This window comes from Pezoporus flaviventris, unplaced genomic scaffold (assembly GCF_033815535.1).
Source record: "Pezoporus flaviventris isolate CSIRO_AGI_PZ_B2104156 unplaced genomic scaffold, CSIRO_AGI_Pfla_v1 ptg000015l, whole genome shotgun sequence".
Taxonomy (NCBI): domain Eukaryota; kingdom Metazoa; phylum Chordata; class Aves; order Psittaciformes; family Psittacidae; genus Pezoporus; species Pezoporus flaviventris.
This window is the reverse complement of record NW_026892563.1, coordinates 33,264,994-33,277,391: the sequence shown is the minus strand read 5'-3', so window position 1 is coordinate 33,277,391 and position 12,398 is coordinate 33,264,994. Positions and strand designations below refer to the sequence as shown.

Here is a 12,398-nt window from a genome sequence, read left to right as displayed (position 1 = left end):
ATCCTACTGTATAACAGCAGTTATTATCTTGTTTGTGGTTTGCCCATTCAGACACCCCCTGAAGATAAATATGGGATTACAAAATAAACTGCTGCTTTTTTTGCCCATTGGTCCAGACATCCTGGACTTTATTTGAGTGCTTTTAGAAATGACACAGAGTTCTGTCAGTAGAAATAAGTTTCTGGAACGGTTTCCTATTGGTGAATGGAATTCTATAGGTAAGAGAGCAAAAAATCATCTAAGAATGTTTCTGTAAAGTCCAGGAATTCCATATTAGGCCCACATGAACAGGCCCATAAATTGGAAAGAATTGTAACTTTACCTGTAAGATTGTATTACAGTTAATGTTATTGTTAAAAATCCTTACTGATTACTATAGAAATTGGTTGGACTAATTTTAATAAATACCTCAGGGCTTTTCCATATAAACCATACACACGTGGTGCTACTGATTGCTGTTACATAATGGAGAGAAAATACTGGATCATTAAATCTTTAAACATGAAAAACTTGGTCTTTCCTTCATTTAGTGAGCAATCAAATAGAGGCACAGAAACTCCAGTTAAACAAAACCAGCCATCCTCTCAGTTTTCATTTTTGGTCAGCTTGTGTTTGCTTCTAAATTGATCCTAACTTTTGTGCTCATTTGGGAAATGCCTATTGAAACACAGCCTAGAGTTAAGATCCGCAGCCTCTGGGGAACTACTAGACCAGTGTTTGATTTTGTCAGTCCTCCCAAATGACCCCATTAGCCTCTGAGAGGTAGGTTAAATGGCTGCAATACCACACAGAGCCCTGTCCTTGGACACAGCATGCAGAAGCGATGTGTGCACCTTGATTCTGGTGAAGGATCCCCCTGGGTGGAGAGATGCAGAAGGGTCTGTGCTCTGCTTGGGAAGTTGTCCCACATCCCCGGGCTCAGCAAGGAGCTCCTGTCTTAAACACTGCCTTATATGTCTTAAATACTGTCCTGCAAGGTGAGGACAAAGTCTCCACTGCAGAGCAGCACTGCCTGCATCCCTTGCACCCTCTGCCTGCCATCACCTACCTATCACACTTACCATGGGGGTTCCCAAGCCAAGCCTCCAACCCTTCTCGGAAACATGCCAGTGGGAAAATGTGTCTCCCACTGGTATCTCCCTGCTACTCTTGTGGCTAAAGAGGCATGTGGAGGGTTCATGCAGGGTCCCATTTCCCACCTCCATGGGCAGATATGGAGATGCTGTGAGTGGGAATCTACCTGTCAGGCACCAGCCCCAGTCCCGGCAGGGGTGATGGGGCTGGAGGGAACCAATTGCTCCTCTCTAGGTAAAACTAAGCAACTTTAATAACAGAATCTGACTCACTGTCCCAAGTAAATTAGCGGCTGTTTAAACACAAGACATAGGTTCATCATTCCCAGCCCTGTTTTCTGTAAGAAAAATCTAACTCACAGTAAGTTAAAATAAGCATTCTTTGATCTATACTAATTTTCATTTTGCCAATATGGTGATCTCATATGCATCAGGAGCATAGACGTGCCAAACTTGGAGTAAATACTCAGAAGGTAGAAAAACCTAAATAATCCCCATGAAGCAGGGTTCATGCTATGTTTTTCTAAGAAGGCATCTGTCTTCTTGACTGAGGGGAAATTTGTATTTCTTTGCTTTTTTACCTTTGTAGAAAATAGTACCTTAAACTGGAATGAAATTATGTATCAATGTTTTAAACCACATGCAGGGATGATTGTGAGGGGTAGGCGATGAAAGCTATAATCATTGTGAGTGGTGCATAACAGACATGAAGCTTTATGAAAGGACAAGAAATTACTCCCTCTCTTACACGTATCTTCTTGGATCCTGCAAGAGTGTCTTAGTTACGAATATCTGATTCACACACATACTTGACTATATGCAATTTTACGCAGTGTGAGCAGTGGTGACACTAGTAACCCACCAGAAAGTATTTAAACACCGTCCAGTCAAATGTTCAACTCATTCTCCCTCCTTCCCTTTCCAAAAGTTGCTACCACCAGAAGAGTTACCTTCATAACCTAAAGGTCATTAGATCGAGTCTGCCACGTGCTGAACCAGCAGTAGTTCATGAAAACCCTACAAGCAGGGACTGTGCAGCTGAGCCTGTGCTCTGGTCAATAGCATGACTCCTGGAGCTGGGTATCATGTCAGTGTGCAGGGGAGTTACAGGACTGGGTTCCTCAGAGATCACTGTTGCAACACACTGTATGGTGCTGCTTATCTGTGGCTTTTTCTATTTGGCCTAGAGACAAGTTTCTCTAGTTTATGCAAAGCAGAAGTCAACGAAACAGATTCTTCTCCAATCACATCTTAGTGTCATTTGGAGTTGTTTTCCCTGCTGCAATACATGTTACTTTTGTTTATAACAGAAACAAAGCAAAAACAAATAACAACAAAACCCAACCAAACAGACCAAAAAAGCCATCACAAACATGTGGAAAACCCCTGCCTTTGGCCTTTGGAAAAATTTCACCAAGATGATATATTGCCTCATGCACGAATATTCCCAGGATTCGAAGGAAAATAATGGGTGCATTGTTTCAACAATAGAACAATCACTTTAAACATTTAAATCATTGAAATGTACCAATGCACACATAAAGACAATTATCTGGGTTAGTTAAAAGGCACAATGTTTCCCAGCAGTACTAGCAAATGTTGAACTTCTAGGGTGATGGTGAAAGACAGGCAGGTAGCAAAGATGATTAACCTCCACCCCCCCCCCCCCCCCCCCCCCCCCCGTACAGGTGGTAATGGCAGATGTAGGTGGAAAGTGTCAGAAGAAGGCAGTCAAGGAATATTTTGGAAAGATGCACTCTACCTGTGTAGCCCAGTGAATTGTCGCCATTATCAGAAGTGGGGAGTGGTGTCCCGCTGTCGTTCCCCCTCTCTAGGTCGTCGGAGTCTGTCGGAAACAACACCAGAGCTGCTGATGGGGTCACAGGAGTAACAGGAGTTGCCATTTTGATCACAACACGTCCAGACACAATTAAATCCACACATGACAGCAAAAGCCACAGTGCCAGCGCACCTTCGTCCTTTCCCCGCCTGTGCGGTGGTGGTACCCAGTGAAAGGTGGCTGCGAGCATTGCCCAGGGTCACCAGAACGCTGCCTCCTGCCCCTCTCTGCCCAGTCCAAGCCTCACACTGCAGCCCACTCGACACAGTGGCCACCCTGCCAACCAGCCAGCACAGGCTGTGGTGAGCATATGGGGACGGGAAGGCAGGGGAGCTGACTGCTAGCATTGCTAATTTCCCACCTTATTGTTAATCAAAGCTATTGACTGTGATCACTCCCCATCATCGCTTCATCTCCTGGCAATTACAGACTCAGGGGACTTCACCTCTTTGTGGGGAGGAGGCGGGGGGACAACTGTGCCTTGACAAGCACGGGGCGGGGGGGCTGCTCTACTTCTGGAAGATGGGGCAGGGGAGAGGCATAGAGCCCCTCTATGAAAAGGCAACAGTTTAGCAGCATAAGGAGTAAGATGCATTTTCTGAGGTGAAAGATGCGGCAAGGAAAAAAGATTTACCTCACATTGAACAAAAAATAAAACAAGAGAAGGCAGCTGGTCAGCTAAACACATAAATGAACGCGTATTTTAAGACCCCAAGATAAATTGCTGATCGAAGCACTGCAAAGCACCACGAAGATAATTCATAATAACCAACTAAATCATTCAAAGCAAAAAATGAAATGAAAATCCCTGTGGCTCTGAAAACAAAACACCACAACCCAAAGGAATTTGTTGTCAGTCTTTTTAGTCTTGTCTATGCAGCTTAATGTAAAACTGTTTTTTTCGACTTAAACTCTATTTTTAATTTACTTTTGATAGTGCATTGACAGATAACACCTAAAAAGAAACATTCATACTGTGTTCAGAAAAAGCTGCAAGAATCAAACCTCATTGCAAGGATATCACTACCATAACAATGGGCTGCTTATTTCTTTTCCCTGTTGACAGGTGTCTGATAATTTATTAATTATTGCAAAGACCCTGAATAGAAAAGATGTGTTTTTCTTTCTCACACACATATTCTGGACTTCTACAATGAATAAAATTAACTTTTCCTTTTCAATAAGACACACGTGCTGCTAAAAATCAGTCTTAAGTTTCATAACACCTAAAGCAATGACAAATGGAATTAAATTAGAAAAAAAAGTAAATGTATTTTGTCTCTGGACACTTCATGTTACTACCTCAGTCCATCTGATTTTTTAAATGTGATGCCAAGAATCACATTCATATTCTCTATTAATTTTTTAAGCAATCTTACAGCATCCTACTTTTAAAATCTTTAATACAATACAATAAATACAATTAAAAATCTTTTTAATGAATAACAACAGAGAAACAAAAAGAAAACCCAAATCCTCAAGACCGATCCACTTAAGGGGACTTACTGGACAAAAATGTCTTTTTAAAAGTCAACTAAGACTGGTGTGCAAATGAAAATCAAAGACCAAACAACAAAAAATAACCAGGCATCAAGGTGGTGCTTCATCTTGGCAGATGAAAAGAGTTAAATATGTTCATTTATTGGTCCATTCATCTTTGCTGCCTCACTAATGGCCAATGTCACGTATATCTTTAAAAGCTGCTCTGAAAATTGCTGTGTTGCGACTGGATCACCATTCTGTTTCTCCCACTTGCTCACTTATTTACAATCAAGGGTTGATTGGGTCAGAGTTTTAAATTACAGCAGTAAAGGACAGGAGGACGGGACGTTTTATTAAATCAAGTGGCAGAAGCTGTGACTACATTTTTAGGGCAAATATTTTGTAATCGACTACAGAAAACTCGTAGTGGGATTTCAAGCAACAGACCTGCTGATCATTGCTTTGAATGATTGATAGCCTTCTAGGAGATTTAACCACACGCTACTCAAAATGAAGAAGAAACAATAAGATGCACCGAAATCTACCAGAGTGTTCTACCCATCAATGTAATATCTAGCATCATGTACAAAATACAACTGCATGATAAATTGGTATTTTTTACACAATATACCTCTTCAGACAGAGCATTCCCAGCAATGGGCACCCTCCTTGTAACACCTCAGCAGCCAACCAATGATAATGCCCTTTAGCATTGGTTTCAATTATTTTAAACTCCTAAGGCTCACTTAGTGACTTAGGAGTCATTTTTACACCTTTTGAGCCAGTTGCCGTGCCAAATAAAAGGTGCAGGGAATGAATTATAAAACCTGGGACAATTCACTTGATGTCTAAGAAATTTCAGCTTGGCCTGAATCAAATCAGAGGCTGAATTTAGTGCCATCCCTCAGAGAAATGACATAATCACTCTATAGCAGGTTTCGTAGATATGGCAGAGACATATCCCTCAAACAACTTTCCAGTAAGGTTGAATGTCTTGGTTGAATTTCTGTGAAGCTTTGATTACCAACGAGAAAAGAAGGAGCGAGCCACCCTTTATCAACTGCTACCGTACTTTTCTTTCACAAGAGCACTTGAGAGAGGCCTCATTTGACAGGGGGAACCCCCTCATCATTATGAAAAATACCTCATTCTCTCTTTACAGAACTGTTTCCAGTGCCACCATTCATTAAGTTGGGCAAGTGTCTTAAAGCATTAAAAAAAAAACAAAACCAACAAACATCTATTTTGATTTGATGTAAGAGTGCTAAGCACTGAGTGGCCTCGCTTTTTGATGGTATGGTTTCAGGTTTAGTCAGTGCAGCCCAAGTACAGATGACGTCTTCAAAGCAGCAAGAGGATTTGGCTTAATCTACAAGTTTAGAATAAGTTTAGGTGTTCCAATGACAGTAGGATAGCACCAAATATTTATGTGAATATAGGGAACCTTTTCCAATGAAATTTCCACTGAAATCTGTCAGTTATTCCAATTTATTGGATTGTAGCAGGTGTGACTAAACACCGCTCCTGCTTCAATTTACATATCTTTAACTCTTCAAAGTGAACAGAAAATCAGAATAGTAAATATGTACTAGTGTTACTCATTCTCTTGGCTCCTAAAACACCTCAAACCGGACACATTTATTTTCATGATTACTTGCATTTAAGCTCTCTGTGCAATTGTAGCCTCCAAAATTATATTAAACATGTTTTTAACCATGGCTCTGATATTTGTAGAAAGTCACTAATGTTTTGGTGTTTTTTTTCCCCACCAGTCACAGAAAGTGATGCCATCAGTTACTGCTTCTTTTTTACCAAGGAGATACATCTGTATGACATGCTTTCTTGACAATGCATCCTTAAAAGTCCCTAAGCACTTCAGTGTTGATGCTCTGCCCTATCCTCCTGAAGGACATAAAAAAAGCCACTGAAAAGACATAAACAGATGCAACTTCTTACTACTGTAGGGATCTCATGTTTCTCTGTTTCTACACTGGTCATTGTTTATATGAAATTAAAGCCATCTACTGAAAAATGTCTGACTACAGAAATAGTAACTGTTATCATATTTAATTCCAAAATACATAATTTCATTATTTCTTGTTATGTTTCTCTAAATTTTTTTTGTCATCATCAGCTCAGCGGTACAAAATTGGGAGGAAACAGCATGAACATCATTTTGCAAATGAACATTAATAAAAGATCAAGGTGAAGCAAATGAATATAAACTACTATCAATATTAGAATTGTGTTCTACAAATTGGATCAATTCCCATTGATCCCTTTCTAGCAATCTAGAGGAATTCAGGAAGAGGCATCAGAAAAAAATCCCAAACAAACTGTGAACACATCAAACCACAACCTAAGATGAGGAATTAAATTAGTAGCCTGTTTTGTTTTTTTTTTTTCTGTATTTTGATTTATTCTACATTTTAATTAGAGTTACAGTAGAAATATGCTATAATATGTCTTAAGGCATGTTTGATTTAATTCTATTTCTTCTTTTGAGTATTCAATAATGCCAAAACTTTTTATGCTATCCGTGTAGATACATAAGAATAGTACCTTGGGAAGAACTACTGTTAAATTAATAAATCTGTAAGAACTAACTTTTGCAGAGAGAAGTACTATCTAAAATTATATGTTTATTTAGAAAAGGACAGACAAGCTTTCAAGAATATAGGCCTACTCTTCAGAGCTCTAACAAAAAGGAAAAACTTTCAAACTGTGTGCAGAATTGGGAATAATTAGGCCACTATTAGACTATCACACTTGCAGGTTTACATTGGAAGCCTATGTAGCACATAGCTGACTAATCTGGAGAATATCCTTACTGAAGTTTCACATTACCTGAAAGGAAATGCTGTATTATTTTTCATAAGGCTTAACTAGAGCAACTTTGTAGAGACATTCACATCCAGCAAGATAACTAGTTTAAATTGGATAACTTAAGGGAGTTGTGGCCATTTTCATCAGCTAAAAGTCTCCACAAGTGATTAAGATGATCTTCACTAAAACTGGACACTGCTCAGCGCCTCATCTGAAAAGTTAAGAAAGGTTTAAGCTAAGAGGAAAAGGCAAGAATTTGTTCTCGCACAAAGCCTTCATTCTGAGGATTTGGCACAAGTAAATTACAAATAAATCCATAAGGATGATTTTTATTAACAGTCTGTACAAATATGTTCTAGCAACTCAGTATGTGGTTCTAAAAATAAAATGTACACTTATGTACAGGTACAGAAATGTTATTCATTACACACAAGACAATTTTCTGTTAAGATCAGAACACTTCATGGTGTTATTAAAGAACTCTTAGACACACATTTTTCTAAAACAAGGAAGAATACAGCTTTTATTTAATGGTTTGAGTATGTTTTTTGGTTGTCTTCCAAGATCAGTGCAGATGACTTACATCCTGACAAAAACCTCAGTAGTGGATGCTACTTAAACATTTTTCCTTCCCTTCATGATTCATTCACTAACAGCCTTTACCTCAGTAAAAGGTAAATGAGGACTTCAAGTTATGCAAAAGCAGTAAACAACCTCTTTGCGTCTTTATGCTGTCAGTAAACAACCTCTTTGCATCTGTTAGCAACTTCAACCCAGATCCAGCAAATATATTTTACGGAGTATCATAATTATGTTAGGTTTGTTGTTTGGGATTTTTCTTTAAATCTGCATCACTTGCTTTCAAATTTTAAAGCTGAAGTGTTATGTGAGATCAGTCACACAGGAAACCATATGAATATAATAATATAGCAATATTTCTGACCAAACGTTTAAATTCTCAAAACTTGGTATTTAGCAGAGCATGTAAATACGCACTTACAGTGCACTTATAGTCTTTGATGCTCTCAAGCTTGTTTGTTGTCCTCTCTCCATTTCCTCCCACACCTTGACTTCTCCTAGCTATTCATGGCTCTTCTTAGGCTGTCTCTTGTAGCTCTCTTCTGTCCTGCATCTGCTCCCATTTCTTTCCCTACCAGATAAACCTGAAGTTAAGAGCCATTTAGGCTAATTAAATGGTGCTGGAAGTGAGTTAACAGGTGGTGGCCCCAGCTGCTTCAGTTGCAGGGGGAGATATGAGACCCATCACTAGCCTGTATAAGGCGCTATGATTGATTAGGACAAGAAGCCATTTTCTAAGGAGGAACAACCAGATTTATAACAGAACTTTCTTCTCTAAGAGAACAAGCAAACTTTCTCCAGAAAATACAGAAATAAATTACTTATTTTGAAGTGCTTACCAGTCATTTGACTATGTTCAATATGGCATAGGAAAAAGACCTATTTGGCACAGGTTTCCCCATATCAATGTTTTGTTCTAAATCTGACCTTACTTTAGGAAATAGCCTCTTGCCTGGAAGTTCTCTTATTTTGTTTTATTCCCAGTAAACTTACACATTTCTCAAGGGAGTTCTGATTACTGTGGGAACTACTACCAGACATTTAAATAACAGCAACTAGCACCATGTGCAGTTGAAGAACTGGTTGTGCAAGCTTCCCATGCACTCCTCTAACTCCACTGGACTTCTTTCAATAATCCCATAACCAGTGTAATCAACTCTATGAGACGGCAGTAAGTCCTCCAGGCATTAACCCCTGGAGCTGCTTCTTTTATGACTTTAGCCCTGTTAAGTTCATTTTGACACTGAATTATGCAGCTGCTTTACAAGTAGCTGCCCCCAAAATAGTACCAAAGAACTGGGTTCATTTTCTCTTTACTGTAGAACTGGAGCACAGCAAGAAATCTATCATGCTTAATTGCATCTTGTTTTATTCAGCTGAGTGGTGAACTTAGGAAAGGTGATGAATTTCCCTCATTAATGACTATTACAGACAAACAATGAAAAATGAGGAATTAATTCAACATGCCAACTGCGGTAGCCTTACAGACACATGACTTGAAATTAAAACTACCACAAAAATGAACATTGAAAGGGACACAGACAATTCAAAAGCTGAGAAAGCTCTTTCTCATCCCTTTGCTTTTTGGTATATGCAGTGTCATCTTCTGAGTTGTCAAAGACATATCTGCAACACAGCTGTGTCATTTACATTTTACTAGTCTATCTGCAGAACTCAGTGTGAAGAATAATGTTAAATCAATGTATGTCAATGCTTGGTTATAGAAAGAATGGACAAACTGCACTGATATGCTGTTTGGAAAGGGAATATACTGCACAACTCGTAAGCCTATTAAAACTGCTAGATAAGCAAGAAGGTCTCTCTGACATTGCCAGAATCCCAGGTCCTTTCTTGAAGAAGACAATCCTACTTACATTTCTAGCTGTCCTGGTTTGGTTCCTTCCCACCCTTTGCTGTTGCATCCCCCCTTCCTCTTGCCCTCCCCTCCCACTTTCCTTTAGAAGGACAGCATTTTGAACTGTTTTCTGTTGCCCACACACGTTCTTTACTTCCCAACAGTGACTTCAGCCACATTGCAATTACTGATACCCTTAGCATAGCAATTTCTCAGAGGAAATGTTGCTAGTTTTCTCTCTGAAGGTCCTCTTATTTTCATACTTAAAGACACACATTCTATTAACCTGTATTCTGTACAACGCAAAAACCTGATGATGCTATATCCTATGGTGTGGTTCAAGGATTAAAACCAGAGGTTTCAACTCCGTTGTAGTTTACAATTATAACCTTTGTAGCCTAACAGGAAATAAATTAATGAGTAAGGAACAGGGATGATTTTGAAGCAAAATGAAAAGGAGAACTGCAAGGTAAACAAATACGCTGATTTGGGAAAAGGCATGGAGTTGAAAAACCATGCCAATTAGTACAGCTCTACAAGAGTAAACCTACAGCAAGCTACAAGCATCATCAAATCACAAATACATATCCATGCAAAGTAGCAGTAAATTGACTCTGTCCAGAATTCCCTTTCCTATTCACATTCCAAGACAATGAATTACCTGCAGCCATCAAATGATACTCACTTGCAACACAACTTTTTTTTCTTTTAATTTTAAATGCAAAGAATGTTTTCTTCATACTAAGCAGAGGCAAGTACTTCAGGGAAATTTTTGTCTTTCAGTATTAGATGACAGGGTTTCTTTCTGTAAAGCTCTTCCTAAGAGCTCCTACTTTCATGCAGTAAAATGAAATGCATCCTACAAAGGAGGTTTTTAAGTTTGTCCCTTGGAGAGAAGAGAAACCATACAACAGGTGTTCCTCCCGCCTTTGTTTACCTGAGCTGACTACTCTCTGCTCAAAGCCATATCCTTAAGAAAAAAAAAAAGATGGAGCATGTAAGCATTTGCCTGGAAAATTTGATATTAGGCTCAAGTCCTTTCTTGTTAAAGCAGCAAAATGCTCCCATTGACTGTATGGCGGGTTCTGTTAGCACAGCTGTGAATACTTCAGGGAAACGGGAGAAAGATACACAAATAAAGAATTAGCAATTACTATCTACCTCGTAATGAAACATACACATACGTCCCCATCAACTTAATCGTTCTCAGTCTGAACAGTCTGAAAGATTCGTAAAATGGTGGTCAGTTAATTTAATGGTTCCTACTGGTTCTTTAGCATCTTCCAGCTGGGAATCTCATTTCTCACTGTGATTAATGTCAGCCTCAAAAGAAAGCACAGGGTCAAAAATTGCTCCAAGTTTATGAACTCAAACTCCAGACAAAATAGAACGACAATGAAATTAAATAGCTGAGGAGAACAATCAATAACTCTTCTATCTTGTCAGAATTCAGCTCTGCAAAATTAATACCAGATAAGAAATCATACAGCTGAGCAAGGGGTACTTGGATTTACAAGGATCTACAGATTTCTCTAGATATTGTCAGTTTGTAATATTGTGTATATTAAGCATGGGAATCGCTAGCTAGAGGCAGAAATTCTGAAACAAAGTAGGACCTTCAACAGATCCATGGGAACCCCTGATATATTTAGAGCTGTAATTGGAAGCACAGAGTCCAAAACCATAAAGTGTGAATACTGAAAAATTCAATGTATCAAACTACACAAATATGATGACAACAATGCCACTGTAAAAAAGAATGCAGACATAGAAAAATTTTGATGGATAAGACTATCAAGAATGGCAAAGATGGATAAAATCACGTATCTGTGTTCAAAACCAAACCAGATCTTTGAGATAAGCTACTCAATAAGACATAACCTTGTCAGAAACTTCAGTTCGTGTGTTGGTAGGTACAACCAACAACTAAATAGCAAATGGAAGGAAACAGTTATGCCACCCTTAGAGAAGCAAAACCAGAAAACCCATAATGCTAGAGATCAGGAAATTAGGCTTCTCATAGTAAGAGACTCATTTATCATCACAGCAATGAACTGAAAATGGAAAGAGAGGTGACTGAGAATGCATTGTGTCAGATTTACTTGTAGAAAGTTTCCCAAGTATATCATTGCTGACTGGGTCACAGCTTTAATATCTCCGAACTAAAGTACAACGCTGTAAGAGTGGCAGCTCGAAAAAAGACTTTCTTTAGCAAAGCCCGATTGTTTGTCCTGACTTCATTAAATGTGTTGGTGCAGCTGCTTTGGGCAGGAAATAAAAAATACTTCTGAAGCAACATTATACATATCATATGTTTCTAGCATGATTGGTTCCATATTGTCAGGGCCCTCAAGCGCCTCTAGCAGAGTTCCTCAGCAAATTTTAATGCGTCAAACTGGATAAAAGTCAGAAGTAGATGCTTTATCCCTATGGGCTAGGATGACTGCTATCCAGCACAGAAACTCCAACAGGGAAGACAATGCCCTGGCTTCAGCTTGAGTACTGCAACTTCCCATGGGCTACCAATAAGAGCATGTGGCCCCCTCCAAAATTCTGCACACCTTTGTGCCCTCAGGGTTCCCCTCTGACTGCTCCTGGCTGAGACCTCAGCCCAGGGGTGCCACAGCTCATTGGCATTGGGACCAGCAGCCCTCAGCCCTTGCTGGGTTCCACAGCTGGGCAACAGGCTATCAGAGCACAGCAGATGTATCAATAGACTACGCGCATGTTCTTCAGCAACATT

General features: G+C 39.3%; 1 protein-coding gene across 1 annotated transcript in view; it reads right to left on the bottom strand.

The window, feature by feature from the left end:
- ROBO1 (roundabout guidance receptor 1) overlaps positions 1–12,398 on the bottom strand; it is a 707,499-nt gene that overhangs the window by 367,475 nt on the left and 327,626 nt on the right. Inside the window, exon 3 of the mRNA XM_061453972.1 lies at positions 2,836–2,919. Within this exon, the coding sequence (XP_061309956.1) occupies positions 2,836–2,919 (84 nt within the window). The remainder of the gene's footprint in view (positions 1–2,835; positions 2,920–12,398) is intronic.